Source organism: Lipotes vexillifer, unplaced genomic scaffold (genome assembly GCF_000442215.2).
Source record: "Lipotes vexillifer unplaced genomic scaffold, Lipotes_vexillifer_v1.1 scaffold536, whole genome shotgun sequence".
NCBI classification, from domain to species: Eukaryota; Metazoa; Chordata; class Mammalia; order Artiodactyla; family Lipotidae; genus Lipotes; species Lipotes vexillifer.
Genome location: NW_006775074.1, coordinates 1,695,811 through 1,715,447, shown reverse-complemented (window position 1 = coordinate 1,715,447; position 19,637 = coordinate 1,695,811). Strand labels below are relative to the sequence as shown.

The following is a 19,637-nucleotide window of genomic DNA, read 5'->3' as shown; positions in this document are numbered from 1 at the left end:
GGTTTTAATTTTTTTTTTAAATGGATTAGATTTTACACACTTCTCTGTGTCTTGTATCCTTTGCAGATCCTATGTCAACAAGTTTAGGTCTTATTTGATTGTGTAGAGTAGCTTAATAATATCCCATGATGTGAATGTATCAAAAGTTATTCAGCTATTTTTTCAGAATTATGGTTGACCCTTGAATAATGCAGGGGTCAGGGGTGCTGACTCCATGCAGTCAAAAGTCTGTACATAACTTTACAGTCAGCCCTCCTCCATATCTGAGGATTCAACCAACTGCGGGTCTTGTAGTACTGTGGTATGTATTTAGTGAAAAAAATCCATGTATAGTGGGCCCATACAGTTCAAACCCCTGTTGTTCAAGGGTCAACTGTAATTCATTCGTAATTAATAACTCTGTTTCTAGATTTTTACACAGATACACAATACTGTCAAAAACATCCTTGTACATACATCTTGGAATAGCTTTCTGAGAATGGAATTGCCGATTCAAAGAATATGTTTTAATTTTGAAATATTTGTTGTCGAATCATATTTCTGCCATCTCTGTATGAGAGTACCCTTTTCTTGCATCCTTAGTGGCAATAATAGGTGTTATTGCTCTTTTACATTTTTGTTGGTCTGATGGGTGTAAAGTGATTTCTCAATAGTAGTATAATTTGCATTTCCCTGACTACAATGAGCATATTTTTGCATATTTATTGACAATGTACTATAAATTAGTTATATTCTTTGCTCCTTCTTCTCAAGCAAAGCTCAAACTCATTTTCTTTGGACAGTCTTTTTCTTGTAAATTTATAACAGCATTTTTCTAAATTTGTTGTTTCTAATTTTATTTATGATATCTTTTTATCATACAAAAATTTTTAAACTTTTATTTGTCAAACATGTACATCCTTTTGTTTATAGCATCTGAATTTCCTTCCTTGTGTAACATGGTTCTTCCAACTTCTAGACAATACATATAGTTTATTCAAAGATTTTTATATTCTTCATCTAAGTCTTTAATCCATTTGAATTACACTTTTGCGTGTGATATAAAACAGGAATCCAATTTAAATTTTTATATAAATATTAAGCTCAATTAATCCAGTTTCTCCTGATAATTTCCTGTTTGATTCTATTTGGAATTGAATTAAGTTTATCTATTATCTTTGAAAGAATTGGCATTTTTATAATAGTAAAATTTGCCATCCAAGAATATGGCATGGCTTTCCATTTCTTCATCTCTTATTTTATGCTCTTCAATAAGACCTTACAATCATCTTTGTATAAATTCTGTGCCTTTCTTTTTAAATTTATTCTCAAGCATTTTATAATTCTTATCACTATTGTAAGTGGAATTTTTTCCATATCTAAAAACTTACTGCTAATATAGAAAAAAAAAGCCAAATTATCTTTTAATTTTAGTAGGCATGTTACTAGAGGTTCTTAAGTTTTTTGAGATATGCAGTTGTCTCAACAAAAATCATTGTATCTCTTCTTTTCTCCTGTTCATATCAGTAATTTTTGTCTTATTGAACTTGCTAGCACTTCCAAGAGAATATTAGATAATAATAGTGATTGTTGACAAATTTGCCTAATTTATGATTTTAGATGAAATTGTTTTAGAGTTTTACTGTTTAGGATAATATTTGTTCTTGACTTATGGTCTTTATTTTGTCTTTCTATTCCTAATTAGGGTTTTTAAGATTTGCTGCTGGTTTTATCAAATGCCTTTTCAGCATATGTGACATCATGTAGTTTTTGTCCATTAATTTGTTGATGTGTAATAGACTATGATTGACAGATTTGCTGATATTGATCCACCTTTGAATTCCTGGAATAAACCTTCTTGGTCATTGTATTCATTTTCTAGTGCTGTCATAGCAAAGTACCACAAACTGGGTGGCTTAAAACAATAGAAACTGTTATATAGTTCTGGAAGCTAGAAGTCTAAAATCAAGGTGTCAACAGGGCCATGCTCCCTCTGAAACCTGTGTGGGAGGATTCATCCTTGCCTGTTTATAGCCTCTAGTGATTTGCCAATAATCTTTGGCAATCCTTGGATTGTAGATGTATCACTCCAGTGCTTTGTCTTCACATGGCCATCTTCTTTCTGTTTCTTCATATCATCTTCCCTCTATGCATGTCTCTCCCGGTGTCCACATTTCCCTTTTTTATAGAATACCTGTCATATTGGATTAGGGTCCACCCTAATGACCTCATTTTTTATTTGATTACCTCAGTAAAGATCCTGTTTACAAGTAAAGTCCCATTCTAAGGCATTAATAATGGTTAGGACTTCAACATATCACAGGCATACTCTTAACAGTTTTGATATATTTCTGTATTCTATGTGGTAATATTTTATTTAGAAATTAAGATTTGTGTGTATAGATGAGATTTGTATATAGTTCTCTTTTTTTTTGCTTGTACAGTTATGCTGGCTCTATAACATAAATTGGGGGCTTTCCATATTTATGAGCAGTCTAGCATGGTTTAAATAATATTGGAATTACAGTTCTTTAAAGGTTAGAAGGAGCTTAGCTATGAAACTGTCTGGATGTTGAACCAGTGAAGATAAACCATAATGGAAAAGGATATAAAAAAGAATGAATATATATGTAACTGAAGTTCAGCGAAGTAGATTTTCAATTACCTTTCTGTTCTCTTTCAGGGGACCTGGTATATTCAAATTTCACTTCTTCTTAGGTTGTTTGTGGTCATTTTTATTTTTCTAGGAAACCTTTACCCATTCCAGCATGTTTCCTTGTTACCAAAGGGAGTAATATCCTAAAGTTCTTTGCATCTCTTCTGTATTCTGTATTTGTTTCCTTTCTTAATTCTAAGTTTGTATAGTTTAGCTCTCTCTCTTTTTTAAGTCTGGCACACAGAATCATTGCTTATTTTATTAGTATTAAAAGTATTGACTTTGGATTTGTTATTATTTATTCTTCCTAGTTTCATTATTACTGTCTTTTATTAATGTCCTCTTCCTGATTTGTTTTGTTGTACTTTGTCTAATATCTTAAGATAAATACTGAATTTCTTAATTTTATATCTTTTTCTTTAACTGTAAGGGTTTTTAAAGCTCTGTGTGTTCCTCTGGATATAGCTTTTGCTGCATCCCATCAATTTTGCTGTGAAATGTTTTCCTATATGTTTCTCTTCAAATGCACTCTGCCAGTCATAGAGTGGGCTTGGTCTCTGAGAACTGGATGATCAGGCACACCCAAGAGGGCTAATATAACCCAGCCAAGCACCTCCTAGGTTACGTGGCCCTGCTTGCTCTGAGGGAAGGAAGGAGTCTTCACCAGCTTTACCTGACAGGAGCCTCACTCACTTGGCTCAGGAGCAAAAGGTTACAAATAAACGTGGTACAGGGGAGATGCAGCAAGATGCCAACTTCCAAGTCTCCCTCACTCCTCAAAACAAGAATATTAGAAAATACATATCCCACAGAGAAGTTAGCACTCAAGTTTTAATGAAGTTAGTCAGTTTCACATTGGTTTCTTAAAGCTTTCTTTTTTTCCCCCCTAGCTTTATTAAGGTATAATTGACAAGTAAAATTGTATATATTTAAAGTATACAGTGTGATGATTTGATGTATATATACATTGTGAAATGATTATCACAAATTATTTAACACATCCGTCACTCACATAGTTACCATTTGTGAGTGTATGTGGTAAGAACACTTAAGATCTACTCTCTTTGCTAATTCTCAGTGTGCAATACAGTATTATTAACTATAGTCATTATGCTGTACATTAGATCTCCTGAAGTTTTTCACCTTATAAATGAAAGTTTGTATTCTTTGATTCAACATCTGCTCATTCCACCCCCGCAACCCCCCACCAGATAGCCCCTGGCAACCACCATTCTACTCTCTGCTTCTATCAGTTTGACTTTTTAAAGAAATTCTACATATAAGTGCAGTCATACAGCATTTGTTCTTCTCTGTCTGGATTATGTCACTTAGCATAATGTCCTCCAGGTTCACCCATGTTTTCACAAATGGCAGGATTTCCTTCTTTTTATGGCTGAATAATATTCCATTATGTGGAATTTTCTGTATCCATTCATCCATTGATAGACACTTAGGTTGTTTCCATATTTTAGCTATTGTGAACAATGCTGCAATGAACATGGGAGTGCAGATATCTCTTCAAAATACTGATTTCATTTCCTTTAGATATATACCCAGATGTGGGATTGCTGGGTCATATGGTAGTTCTATTTTTAATTTTTTCAGGATCCTCCATACAGTTTTCCAGAGTGGCTTCTCCACTTTATATTCCCATCAGCAGTGTACAAGAGTTCTCTTTGCTCCACATTCTCACCAACACTTGTTATCTTTTGCCATTTTGATACTAGCCATCCTAACAGGTGTGAGGTGATATCTCATTGCGGTTTCGATTTGCATTTCCTTGATGATTAGTGATGTTAATAACTTTTTCATGTGTCTGTTGCCATTTGTATGTCTTCTTTAGAAAAAAGTCTGTTCAGGCCCTTTGCCCAATTTTTATTGTTCATATCTTTGCTGTTAAGTTGAATGAGTTTGTTATATATTGTGGAAATTAACCCCTTTTCAGATATATGGTTGGCAAATATTTTCTCCCATTCCATAGATTGCCTCTTCACTCTGTCGATTGTTTCCTTTGCTGTGCAAGAAGCTTTTTAGTTTGGTGTAGTCCCACTTGTCTATTTTTGCTTTTGTTGCCTGTGCTTTTGGTGTTATATCCAAATTATCATTTCCAGGGCCCATGTTAAATAGCTGTTTCCCTTGTGTTTTCTTCTAGGAGTTTTACAGCTTCAGGTCTTACATTTAAATCTTTAATCTATTTTGAGTTAGTTTTTGTGAGTAGTCTACGATAGAGGTCTAGTTTCATTTGTTTGCTTGTGAACGTCTAGTTTTCCCAACAACACTTATTGAAAAGACCATCCTTTCCCCATTGTGTGTTCTTGGTGCCCTTGCCAAAGATTAGTTGACTGTACATGTATGGGTTTATTTCTGGGTTCTCTATTCTGTTCTGTATTTATCGCATGCCACAATCACCACAGAATGTTTTCATTCATTCTATAAATACTTATTGAATGTCTGCTATGTGTCAGGCAGTATGTTAGGATTGTAAGTCAGACTAGATCCTTGAATTCATGGAGCTTAATATTAGTGGAAGGAGACAAACATTAGTGGATACAGACAATTAACTAGATAGTTATGCTCAAGAGTGCTAGGAAATTGCAGAGGGGCTGTATAGGGCTTACCTAAGCCAGTATTGGGAGTCAGAAATGGCATCTGAGGAATAATTAGCCAGACAGAGTGGTGGGAATGAGTCGTGAAAAGGTAATATAATGTACAGAGACTAGAAATAAAAAGTCACGGGGACTGGTAGAACTGTATAACAACAAAGAGCTGCTGTTCATTGGGTGTTTACTACATGCCTTGCACTCTGCCGAATACTTTACGTACATTAGTGTCTACATCCTTATACCGTGGGTGGGGGGTAGGTATTATTATCCCCATTTCACAGAAAAAGAAATGAAATCTTTAAGTTTTTAAGTAATTTGCCCAAGATGACATAGCTTGTAAGTAATTTGCCCAAGATCACATAGCTTGTAAGTAATTTGCCCAAGATCACATAGCTTGATAACTCCAAATGCATGATATTAACTGTTATCATATCCCGTGGTTCTGTTTCTTCTGTTTTCTTCACTGGCTCCTCACCCTTCTTCCTCTACTCATCCTTCAAATTTGGCCTTGGCCCTCTGCTTCTCTGGCTGTGTGCTTTCTCTTAAAGGATAGAGATAACGTCAAGTTATCTCTTCTGGATCATAGAATGGCTTCCAAGTTGGGCACGTCTCAGACCAGATATGCTTTCTTTACATAAGCTTTCCTTGTAGAACTTGTGCTCAATTTCCCATAGGAAGTCAGAAGTCTTCACATTCCATGGCTTCCTTAATCTGGCTCACCCACTTTGTTCCCCTGTAGCGACTTTTACACAAAGCCTCCACTATAGCTAGAGTAGCTTATTCTCATCTGTGTGTGTGATGCTCATTTCTCATGTGCTTTCTTATTTCCAGGCCTTTGCACATGCTTTTCCTTCTACCTAAAAATCCCCTTTCTCTACTTCACATGGCCATGCCCTATTAATGTTTCAAGTCTCTCCACATAAATTTTACATGTTATACGAAATCTTCCCTGATTTTCCTCTGTTAAGAGTCCCTACTCGAAGCCATCATAGCATCCTTTACTTAGCACCTATCATACCACAATATTAAAATTACCTGTTTCTTGTCAGCTACCCATCCCCTTACCAGTAGTCTCACTGAGGGCTAGTTATGGTCCTAGTTTACCATTGTACCTCAGCACTTACTATAGTGCCTGAATATAGGAGGCACTGAAAAAAATCTTCTGTTGGATGAGTGAATGAATAAATGAATGATGAATTAATGAACCTATTATATGTCCTCCACCTTTCCTTTACTTTACGAGAGTAAAGACATACCCTTTTCTTTATTAAATCCTACCAGTCCCGGGCTTCCCTGGTGGCGCAGTGGTGGGGAGTCCGCCTGCCGATGCAGGGGACATGGGGTCGTGCCCCGGTCCGGGAGGATCCCACGTGCCGCGGAGCAGCTGGGCCCGTGAGCCATGGCCGCTGAGCCTGTGCGTCCGGAGCCTGTGCTCCACAACGGGAGAGGCCACAACAGTGAGAGGCCCGCATACTGAAAAAAAAAAAAAAAAAAATCTACCAGTCCCTTAAGGGACTAGATTAAATTTTATTTCCTCCATGAATTCATCTCCCATTACTCTAGGGCCCATTTAGTTCTCCTTTCTTTGACTTTCTTTAGCACTTAGTTATAACAATTTAGCACTAAGTTTAGAATTGTCTTCTTTTATTTTTTTAATTGTTTAGTATGGGTATGTTTTGTCTCATCAGTCATAGTCTTCTTGAGGGAAGAAGTGGACTATGTTTTATACTTTTTCTTCATATAGGGTTTGGTATAGTGTAGGGCTCAATGAATACTTGTGGATTTATGGGATTCACCTGTAGTCTAAGAAGCATGAATAAGTTATCATGAAAATCATTTCTAATATCATTAAAAAGATCACTGAAGCCTTGTCTTATCTCACTTTCTGGATGATCTCAATCCCAATAATTGTTGACATTCATTGATTCAGAAAACATCTGAGTTCCTACTTGGTGCAACATAATTTAACACATAATTATACCATATCTATATTATTTACTATTTTTTCGTACATGTTACTTCAGCCTACTCAATTTTATTATATTTTCCATAAAGGCAGAGTCACTTTTTGATATTTGATTACCTCTGGAGCACTTAGCACATATATATATATATATATATATATATACACATATATAATATATATGTCTAAAGATTTGTTAATGGGCTGTCATAAAATGGAATGCCATTGATGTATAGGCTTCAATGTGATCTTATTAAAATAACATTTAATCACATATATTTTATGTAAGATTTTCATATAGGGAGGTTATTTTAATTGAAATGTACTTGACATAAAATATGTTGGTTTCAGGTGTGCCTCATAGTGATTTAACATTTGCATATATTATGAAATGATCACAATAGTCTAGTAACCATCTGTCCCATATAAAGTTATTTCAGTATTATCGACCATATTCCATATGCTGTTTAGTACATCCCATTGCTTATTTATTTTATACCTGGAGTTTTGTACCCTTAATCTCCTTCACTTATTTCACCCATCCACCCTTACGCCCTCCCCTCTGGCAACCATCAGTTTGTTCTGTTTATCCTTGAGTCTGTTTTGTTTTGTTTTTTAGATTCCACGTATAAGTGAGATTATATGGTATTTGTCCTTCTCAGTCTGACTTATTTCACGTAGCATAATAGCCTCTAGATCCATCCACTAGATCCACTTGTTGTCCCAAATAGCAAGATTTCATTTTTTTTAAATTATGGCTGAATAATATTCCATTGTATATATACACCACATCTTCTTTATCCATTTGTCTATTGATGGACATTTAGGTTGTTTCCGTATCTTAGCTATTGAGTTAGTGTTTTTGTTTTCTTTAGGTAAATACCCAGATGTGAAATTGCTGGATCATATGACAGTTCTGTTTTAATTTTTTGAGGAATCTCCATATTTTTTTCCTCAGTGGCTGTACCAATTTATATTCCCACCAGTAGTGCACGAACATTGCTTTTCTCCACATCCTCACCAACACTTGTTATTTTCTGTCATTTTTATGATAGCCTTTCTAACAGGTGTTAACAGATGATCACATTGTGGGTTTGATTTGCATTTCCTTGATGATTAGTGATGTTGTGCATCTTTTCATGTCTTTTAGTCATCTGTATGTCTATTGACATCCACATTTTTTAATCAGTTTTATTTTTTGATGTTGAGTTGTATAAGTCCTTTATATATTTTGGATATTAACCCCTTATCAGATGTATCATTTACAAATATCTTCTCCCATTTGTTAAGCTACCTTTTCATTTTGTTTGTAGTTTCCTCCCCTGTGCAAAAGCTTTTTAGTTTGATGTAAGCACACTTGTTTATTTTTGCTTTTGTTTCCCTTGCCTGAAGAGACAGATCCAAAAACTATATTACTAAGACCAGTGTAAACGAGTATACTGCCTATGTTTCCTTCTAGGAGTTCTTTGGTTTCAGGTCTTACATTTAAATCTTTAATCCAGTCTATGTTTATTTTGTGCATGGTGTGAGAGTAGTCCAGTTTGATTCTTTTGCATGTAGCTGTCCAGTTTTCCCAACACCATTTATTGAAGAGGCTGTCTTTTTCCCATTGTATATTCTTGCCTCCTTTGTTGTAGATTAATGACCATATAAGTGTGGATTTATTTCTGGGCTCTCTAGTCTGTTCCATTGATCAATGTACTATTTTTGTGCCAGTGCCATACTATTTTGATTACAGTAGCTTTGTAGTATAGTCTAAAGTCAGGGAGCATGATATATCCAGCTTTGTTCTCCATTCTTAAGATTTCTTTTGGTTATTCAAGGTCTTTTGCATTTCTAAACAAATTTTAGAATTATTTCTGCTAGTGCTGTGAAAAATACGGTTGATATTTTTGAAAGGGATTGCATTGAATCTGTAGATTGCCTTGGGGAATAGGGTCATTTTAACAATATTAATTCTTCCAACTTATGCGCACAGTATATATTTCCATTGGTTTCAGTCATCTTCAATTTCTTTCATCAGTGTCTTATAGTTTTCCAGGTATAGGTCTTTCACCTCCTTAGGTCGATTTATTCCTAGGTATTTTATTTTTTTAATGTGATTATAAATGGGAATGTTTTCTTAATTTCTCTTTCTGATAGTTCATTATTAGTGTATAGGAATGCAAAGGATTTCTGTATATTAATTTTGTATCCTGAAACTTATTGAATTCATTTATTACATCTAATAGTTTTTTGGTGGCATCTTGAGGGCTTTCTATATATTGTTTCGTGTCATCTATAAACAGTGACAGTTTTACTTCTTCTTTTCCAATTTGAAATCCTTTTATTTGTTTTTCTTGTCTCATTACTGTGGCTAGGACTTCCAGTACTATGTTAAATAAGTGGCAAGAGTGGGTATCCTTGTCTTGGTACTGATCTTAGAGGAATTGCTTTCAGCTTTTCACTGTTGAGTATGATGTTAACTGTGGGTTTGTCATATAGGGCCTCTATTATGTTGAGGTATGTTCTCTCTATGCCCACTTTCTGGAGAGCTTTTATCATAAGTGGATGTTGAATTTTGTCAAAAGTTTTATCTGTATCTATTGTGATGATCACATGACTTTTATTCTTCAATTTGTTACTGTGGTGTATCAAATTGATTGATTTGCAGATATTGAGCCACCCATGCATCCCTGGGATAAATCCCACTTGATCATGGTGTATGATCTTTTTAAAGTGTTGTTGAGCTAGATTTGCTGGTATTTTTTTGAGGACTTTTGCATCTATGTTCAGCAGTGATATTGGCCTGTGGGGTGTGTGTGTGTGTGTGTGTGTGTGTGTGTGTGTGTGTGTGTGGTGTCTTTGTTTGGTTTCAGCATCAATCTTATGCTGGCCTCACAGAATGAGTTCAGAAGCATTCCTTCCCCCTCAATATTTTGGAATAGTTTGAAAAGGATCAGCATTAACTCTTCTTTAAATGTTTGGTAGAATTAACCCGTGAAGTTGTCTGATCCTTAACTTTTATTTGTCGGGAGTGTTTTGATTACTGCTTCAATTTCATGACTGGTAATGTCTGTTCATATTTTCTACTTCTTGATTCAGTTTTGGAAGATTGTACATTTCTAAAAATTTATCCATTTCCTCTTGGTTGTCCATTTTATTGGTGTATAATTATTCATAATAATCTTTTACAATCCTTGGTGTTTCTGTGGTGTCAGTTGTAATTTCTCCATTTTCATTTCTGATTTTATTTATTTGGGCTGTATTTCTTTTTTTTCTTTTTGAGTCTGACTCATTTAAAAAGTTTATCAATTTTTTATCTTTTAAAAAGTTTATCAATTTTTTATCTCTTAAAAGGAGCAGCTCTTAGTGTCATTAATGTTTTCTATTTTTTTTAGCTTCTAATTCATCTATTTATGCTCTGATCTTATGATTTCTTTTCTTCTGCTAAGTGTGGGCTTTGTTTATTCTTTTTCTAGTTTCTTTAGATGCAAGATTAGATTGTTTGAGATTTTTATTGTTTCCTGAGGTAGGCTGGTATCACTATAAACTTCTCTCTTGGAACTGCTTTTGCTTCATTCCCATAGATTTCGAATTGTGTTTCCATTTTCATTTGTCTCCAGATATTTGTATTTCCTCTTTATTTCTTCAGTGACCAATTTGTTCTTTAACAGCATGTTTTGTTTTGTTTTGTTTTGTTTTTACAATTTTCCGTTTAGTTATTTCTAGTCTTATTGTATTGTAGTCGAAAAGATGCTTGATATAATTTCAGTTTTCTTAAATGTATTGAGGCTTGTTTCTGGCCTAGCATGTGATCTATTCTAGAGAATTTTCCATGTGCACTTGAAAAAAATGTGTATTCTGCTGGTGTGGGATGAAATGTTTTGTATGTATCTATTAATTCTAACTGCTCTAGTGTGTCATTTATGGGCAGTATTTCCTTATTGATTTTCTATCTGGATGATGAGTCCATTGATGTAAGTAGGCTGTTATAGTCCCCTACTATTATTGTATTACTTTCACTTTCTCCTTTTATGTTTGTTAATATTTGCTTATGTATTTAGGTGCTCCCATGTTGGGTGCATATATATTTACAATTGTTATATCTTTTTCTTGAATTGATCCCTTTGTCATTATGCTATGTCCTTCTTTGGCTCATTATAGTCTTCGTTTTAAAGTCTATTTTGTCTGATAGTATTGCTACCCCAACTTTCTTTTCATTTCCATTTGCATAGAATACCTTTTTCCATCCCCTCACTTTCAGTCTGTGTGAGTCTTTAGATCTAAGTGTGTCTCTTGTAGGCAGCATATATATGGGTCTTGTTTTTTAATCTGTTCAGCCACTCTGTTTCTTTTGATTGGAGTGTTTGCGTCACTTATATTTAAAGTAATTATTAATAAGTATGTGCTTACTGCCATCTTGTTCATTGTTTTCATAGTTCTTTTTTGTTCTTCTTCTTTTGCTTTTTTCCTTGTGATTTGATGACTGTGTTTATGATGATTTCTTAAGTTCAGATGCATTTTGACAACTCTACATTTTTACTCCCCACTCACGTTTAATGTCTTTGAGGTCATGTTTTATATCTCTTTGTTTTGTGTATTCCTTAACTATTTATTATAGATATAGATGATTTTAATACTTTTGTCTTTTAACCTTCTACTAGCTTTACATATGTAAAGCTGTACATCTTTACATATAGATGATTTTAATACTTTTGTCTTTTAACCTTCTACTAGCTTTACTACCTTCTGTAGGTTTGCCTTTACCAATGAGAGTTTTTCCTTTCCTAATTTTCATATTTCTAGTAGTGACCTTTTCTTTTCTGCCTAAGGAAGTCCCTGTAACAGTTCCTGTAAATCCGGTTTAGTGGTGCTGAACACTTATAGCTTTTGCTAAAAGCTTTGTCTCTCCTTCAAATCTTAATAATAGCCTTACTGGGTAGAGTATTCTTGGTTGTAGGCTTTTCCCTTTCATCACTTTAAATATATCATGCCATCCTCTGATGGACTGCAAAGTTTCTGCTGAAAAGTCAGCTGACAGTCTTTCGGGGTTCCCTTGTAACTAACTAGTTGCTTTCTCTTACTGCTTTTAAGATTCTCTTTACCTTAATTTTTTTTCCATTTAATTATAATGTGTCTTGGTGAATGCCTCTTTGGGTTCATCTTATTTGGGACTCTCTATGCTTCCTGGACCTAGATGTCTGTTTCCTTCCCCAGGTTAGGGAGATTTACAGCTATTATTTCCCCCAGTAAGTTCTCTGCTCCTTTCCCTCTCCCTTCTCCTTCTGCGACCCCTATAATGTGAATATTAGTATCCTTGATGTTGTCCCAAAGGTATCTTAAACTGTCCTCATTTTTTTAAATTATTTTTTCTTTTTTCTGTTCAGGTTGGGTGATTTCCACTACTGTCTTCCAGTCCACTGGTCCATTCCTCTCTATCATCTAATCTCCTATTGATCCCTTCTAATGTATTTTTTCAGTTATTGTATTCTTCAGCTCTTTTCGGTTCTTTGTATTTTCTAACTCTTTGTTAAACTTATCACTGTGTTCATCCATTCTTCTCCTGAGCTCATTGAGCATCTTTAAAATCATTGCCTTGAACTCTTTATTGGGTAGATTGCTTATCCTCCTTCACCTACCTCTTCTACATATGGAATATATATCTCTCTCACCTCATTTTGCCTAATTTTCTGTTTTTATTTCTTCATAGCAGGTAGGTTGATTACGATTCCTGATTTTGGAGAAGTGGCCTTATGTAGGAGATGTCCTGTGGGGCCCAGCAGAACACTCCCCTCTATTCACCAGAGTTGTGTGCTCTTGGGATGCCTCATATGTGGGCTGCATGAACCCTTCTCTTATGGCATGACTAACTACTATGGGCACACTGGTTGGCAGGGCTGGGCCCCTGCGAGGGTGGCTGCCAGGCTTTGCCTCATGTGGTGGATGCTGGCCCACAGGTGGGTGGGGTTGGGCCCCAGCATAGCTGGCCATGGGGCCTGTGGGGCCTAAGGCTGGTTCCAGACCTCTGATAGGTGGGGCCATGTCCTGGCACAGCTGGATGTGCAGCCCATGAAGTCCTGGGACTGGTGCCATCCAGCTGGTGGGCAGGTAACCCCTGGCACTAAGAGGCTAGAGGGAGGTCTCCAAAATGGCGCTTGCCAGTGCTGGTGTCCATGTGGTGGAACGAGCTCCCAAGAATGGCTGCCACCTGTATCATCATCCCCAGGGGAGTCCTAGTTGCCTCCTGCCTCCAGGAGGCTCTCCAAGATTAGCAAGTTTATCTGATCCCAGATCCTTTCAAACTCTGCCTCTGTGCTGAGACTTGGAGCATGAGAAATTTTGTGTGTTTTCTTGAAGAGCAGAGTCTCTGTTCCCTACAGCCCTCTGGCTTAACATAAGTCCTGCTGGTGTTCAAAGCCAGACATCCTAGGAGCTCATTTTCCTGGTACAGGACCCCCAGTCTGGGGAGCCTGATGTGGGGCTCAGATCCCTTGCTCCTTGGGGAGGACTTCTGCAATTATGATATTCTTCCAGTTTGAAAGTTGCTGACCCAGGAATGTGGGTCCTGACTGTACCGTGTCTCCACCCCTTCTACCCGTCTTGTTGTGGTTCTTCCTTTATAACTTTAATCATGGAAAATCTTCTCTGCTAGTCTTCAGATTGTTCTCATAGGTAGCTGCTCTGTAAGTAGTTGTAATTTTGGTGTGCCCCAGGGACAGGGTGAGTTCAGGGTCTCCCTACTATGCCATCTTGAACACATTCCCCTCATGGGAAGTTGACTTTATAATTTCTCTCCATTTTTTATATATGAAGATTTGGAATTGACTTTGATAATTGAAATAGTCAAGCCACTGCCCAAAGAGAAAAATCTTGTGTCTATTGAATAATAAAAAAGAATTCAATATGACTCTTGGCTCTTTAAGCCTTTATAATCTATTGTCACCTATTTAGCACTTATCTGTTTAAAGATTTAATAAAGAAAACTCATATCTGTTATATGTTAAAATCCCATAATTAGTTAATTTGCTCTGAAATAACTAAAATTAATAAGTAAACATACAATTAAATAATTTGTGCTGAAACTTTACCTCGTGCAATAGGAAACATAATATTTACATCATTATTTTTAGATCTTCTAAAATATGTAGTATTTGTATAATATTAAAATAACAATTATTTTTTCCTTCCTAGACAAGTGGAATTACTGATATAAAGGTAGGTCATTTCTGAATAACTAGAGCTTTGAGAACTTTTCTGCTTAATTAGTTGTGAAACTCCCTGATTATTGACACTTAGGGGAAAAAAAGGTTGAAAAATGACACCCACCCAGTGGTAGGACCTACCCAGGTAGGAACAGCAGCCCTGCACTCACTTTTTACCTATTGCATACCTGGGGCTGTGACCACCCCCATTTTCCTCTGGAGAATTTACTGTTGGGACTATCCACCTGGTATGTAAGTTTTCCTCCGGTCTCAGTGAGACACTTAGAATAGGAACAGTACTAGCAAGAGGTTTTTTGTGCAAAAACTTGACTGTATGGAGAAAAGTGAGGGGTTTATCTTTATTCTGCTCCTGGGTAAATTATGAAGAATCAATTTTATCATGACAGATTTTTGTGATTCCATATTTATTTAGACCTATATTTGTATTTGTTTAATTTTCTTTTATTTAATGAAGGTGTAATCAAGTTAGATTTAATCAGAACTCAGAATTTATGGTAATTTTTAAGACTAATTTGCCTTTCACTATCCATAAAGTTTGCTAAATAAAATAACAGCATAAAAAATTAGTACCCTCATAAGCATCTAAAACATCCATTTATATACTAAAAATTAATATAGTAACCTTAAATTAACATGATTAAAGCCAGTCCTTCTGTAGAAGTACTTTGTTAGCCTAATTACTATTGTAGAATACACATGAATTTAAGAGAAAAAGTGCACATACAAAGTACTATCATTCAGACAGTTCAGCAACTCAACTGGCCTCGAGCCAGTGAGTTCAAGTAAACAGGCACCAGCAGGTTTTTCCATTTCAAGAAAAAAAAGTCGATTAAAACTATGAAACCCTAAAATTTGGGAGGAAAAAAACAAGAAATTGAGATAATGGGCCTGTAAAAGAACCCATCAGCAGTACAGAGGTAAAGTTTAATCAATGCCTGATAACCATCTAGTGGAGGATATATTTCTGAAATCCCTAGAAAAGTATTTAGGAAAAAAATAAAACGAGAGAGCCCCAAAATGTTGTCCAAGAAACTGGAAAACGCTTTTAAATACAAATCGTGTAAATACATTACCTGTGTAATTCTTACAGGTCATGCTCACAACACATTTAATTTTGGTACATTTAGAAAATTCTGGGTTTTTTAAAAAAATCATTACTATCATTCTTAATTACTTTAAACCAACACTGAGCCAAAGAGTCACAGATGAAACCTAATTTTATAAAATAATTTTGAATAAAATTGTAGCAGAGCAGCAGACCATCAAGAATTATATATTTTGACTAGTAGATGTCTTTTTAGGAGTAAAATTTTGAATCTTTTCCAAGATCTTTTTCAAACAGATCTGTATATATGAGTATCCTCCTTATGAGTACAAGTTTTATAAGATCTGCCTCCTTTATGTTTATCACAAATCTGCTCTAATTTTAGAATAAACAATCCTTTCTCTTTTAAAGCAGATTATAGATTACTCTTTTATATGCACCAGTGTATCTCAAATGAGCAAAGTTGAGATATACTAAAGGCAAGGGCCTAACAAGCAGAGAAATACCTTGAATGGCCCTTCTTTCCCAAAGGGCATCTTGGTCAATAGACTTATAAGTATATAACCCTTGCTGTACTGTTTTGAGGACACTTGATCTCCAGGAGCACTTTTCTTTTCATTCAAAAGTAAGATCTTTCTAAAATTCATAAACTTCTATAATACATTAGGCAGTAAACAAAAATTTTAACAGACTTTGCCTGTGAAGCAAAAAATAAAACAAATAGGTAAACATTTTAAATGCCTAATATATATTTCTATACTTATCAGTGTTGATACTAATATGATAGTATATGAATAATTTTAAATGTGCAATTAGTCAAGAATTTTTGAATGACTTTATGGCATGGCAGCCCATATGAAATGGCACTCAAAGCCTTACATTTAGAAACTTATAAATGAAAGTTCTAAGCCATAATCAACTATAGTCTTATGAGCTTTTAAACATAGACATTTGTAGCTTCAAAAGATATTTTACTCATGTTATGCTTTTTGTGCTAAAATATTATCCTTCTGAAAGCAGAGAGCTATTGTTTAATCGGCAACTACATAATTCGTGGGTATTCGAATCATAACACTATAAAGGACTACATGGGGTCATTTAAAGCATTTTCATGAGTTTTCATGTGAGTGTATATCCTGTTTTATAAAATTTTGTGAGAAAAAAGTTTAGACTCTCCCTAAGAAACTTCTTACAGCATTTAATTAAAACAGCATCAGGAATCTTTCTTCTTGCTCTAAACCTCTCATTTTGTGATTTAAATATGCTGCTTATTCCTTTATGAAGACATTAAAATTGGGTTGCCCATACTAGAGAGTAAAACTTTATCATGAAGCTACATTGCTCAAAACTGTGTGGTATTGGCACACTCTCAACCAGGATCTAATGATCTTGGTATAGAATGGTCCAGAATCATATCCCAGTCTACATGGATTTAGTATATAATTTGTTGCATCACCCAACAGTGGGGAATTGATGTGTGATTTTCTATAATGACACGTATTGTTTTAATCAGAAAAAGATCTTTTAAAATTGAAAGCTATGTTAATTCTGGTTCCATTATTAATCAGCACTAGAAGGCATACCCTATAAACACAAAAACTCCTTTATCTAGCCAATTTCTTCTAGCTGCAGAGAACAGTAATGCATGGAGTGAGCCTTTTCTGTGCTGGAGCGTGGGCAGTGGTGTGTGCACCCCTTTTACTGCAATGTGTTCAGTGGCAGCTGTCTCTGAGTACCTGTGTTGTGAGAAGGCGGGGGTGAGAAGAGGCATTTAGGAGGCACACAGGAGTAGAGCGACATCACTTGACTCAAATTAAAGGGTCTTTCCAACGTGTGTCCAAACGCACAGAAAACATGCGTCACTTGTAAGTAACAGTTTTTTCAATGATAGTTTATTTTATTCTCTAGAGTATGGACTTCACTAACAGGGAACATGCAAGGCATACATCTGTTAACAAACTGGAATATGAGAATGAAAGGCTCCGAAATGATCTTGCAAAACTTCATGCCATTGGAAAATCAGCATGGGCTAACCAAAATACCTATAAAGAAACAGAAAGGTATGCCTATCAGAGCCAAAAAAATAAGGGAAAAAAATGAAGATTGGTATGCTGACACCATTACATAGGGACATAAATGTACAGACATTTAAGTGACGTTTATTTTTAAACAATTCAAATTATAATTTTATATACTTTCTCTTCAGTTGTTTAACATTTATTTTATGGTGATAATTCAATAGTCTAGATATACCGTTTTTTATATGAAATTCTGTGTTGCCAATAGCTTTCAAAGTATAACAGTGAAATGGGTAGAGTGTTAAAATGAGTTTTCGTCACTTCAGACCCTTCTTAGAACCTGATGGGGCATACAAAATATACAAATAAGTAATCTTATTTTTTACGTCAAAATATAGGAAGATAGCATGTCTGACTTAACTTCAAATATATATACACTTTATATTGACACTCTGGCAGTGGTGAAAAACTGTGGTCATTTCATAGGAAAGAATCTATGAATGTGTAAGAGAGGTCTTTTCTGTGTGAAGAGTGTGGAAAATCAATATCTGCTGCCCTCATTATCCCCACACTCTTTAAAATGTCTTAGTTCAAAATTTAAGTAAATACATCAGCCATAAAACTGTCTAATTTCTTCAACTTTAGTAAAGTATTTATGGAGTCAGAACTGTCTCGGGAGTTCTTTCACCATTTTCCCATACTTGGAAAATGCTCAGCAAGACAAACAAGTTTCTTTTCTACAGGATTTCTCAAAGCCATTAATATTGCTAATTACATTGTGAGTTTCCAGGAACAGGTATGATGTGCAACATTCCCCAAACTTATTTGATTTATTAACATTCCATGGTGCTGAGAAACGGCAAATTAATAAGTCCAGACCCAACTTCAATACAACTTTTGCTTTGAAGCTCATAATACTTAGCATGAAAACTTTACATATTGTTTTCATAAAATATAATTAATATTTGCAACTTTGGGAAATTCACTTAACCTTTGTTTTCCCATATGACAAATACAGATAATAGTTATAGGGGTTTTCTGAGGATTATAGGAGAAAATATAGTTACATGTAAAATATATAGTCCCCTAAATGTTAGCCTTTATCATTGATATTATTACCAACAAAATTGTTAGTATTTAGAATAATGTTAATACTGCTCCAACAACTCACAGTACCTAAAAAGTATATTATTTTGGTGGATAGACAAATGGCTGAATCTGACATTTCCTCAAAAGATAGTCCTGTTGGGGAGGAGTGATGCCAGGCTCATCTTTGTAACTAAGGGGTCCAGTTCTACAGGTAGATAAATCCATAGATCCAGGGGCCGTACTAAAAATGTCTGCTCAGCATTCTTGCGGTTGTAGTACAGCTCTCTCCCACTTTCACCGCCCCAGCCCTGTATGTATTAGAGGGATATATTCTAACCTGATGTAAGAAACAGAAAGCATTCAGAAGTGCTAAAGTAATAACTCTTCAGGTGGTTAGGGAAGGGAATGAGGGAAGACTGGCTGCTACCCAAAACAAGCACTGTGCGTGGGGTGCTGTGATGGGGTGGGAGCAGCCACACAAAAGCAGTGTGGGGAGGATGAAAGCAGGCACTGCGCCACCAGGGGCCGGTTCTCTGGTGAGCGTGCCCACGTTGACCGGCCAGTATAACTGAAAATCTGTCCAAAGGGGCCTAATCTTGACTTGAGGGTAAGAATGTATTTTCTAATATAGAATGAACGCTTTACAAAGTGCTTCCCTACTCTATGGATTCATTTCTCCATGGGTCAACTCACCACCCCATGCGTATAGTTTCTTATTGTAGGAGAAAGCAGGCTCCTGTGTTACAAAGGGCCTTCCAGTGTATCTTAGTCACTAGTCTGTGTTGAGTGCCCGTTAGATGCACAACACTGTTTCCTATCCTTGCTTGTTGGGAATAACTTTGAAAGCCTTGGATGAAGGTACTAGGTGTTGTTATTTAAACAAAAAGACAGCTACTCTGCTTTTTACTATTTTTAAAGAGTGTTTTTATTGTTTGGATTGCTCCCTTTTCTCTTTGCCAGGCAGTAGGGAATGTGTTAAACATGCCTAACGAAAACAAGGCAGTAGGGGACACAGAGAGCAGCATAAGAGGTAAAATGCTCAGCAGGAGACTATCCTAATAAGCAGTTTGGGCGACTAT

At 35.6% G+C, this 19,637-nt stretch overlaps 1 protein-coding gene across 1 annotated transcript in view; it reads left to right on the top strand.

The window, feature by feature from the left end:
• Nucleotides 1-19,637, top strand: part of DEUP1 (deuterosome assembly protein 1) — a 103,263-nt gene that overhangs the window by 64,665 nt on the left and 18,961 nt on the right. Inside the window, exons 13-14 of the mRNA XM_007449661.1 lie at nucleotides 14,375-14,398; nucleotides 17,360-17,511. Coding sequence (XP_007449723.1) covers nucleotides 14,375-14,398; nucleotides 17,360-17,511 — 176 coding nt within the window. The remainder of the gene's footprint in view (nucleotides 1-14,374; nucleotides 14,399-17,359; nucleotides 17,512-19,637) is intronic.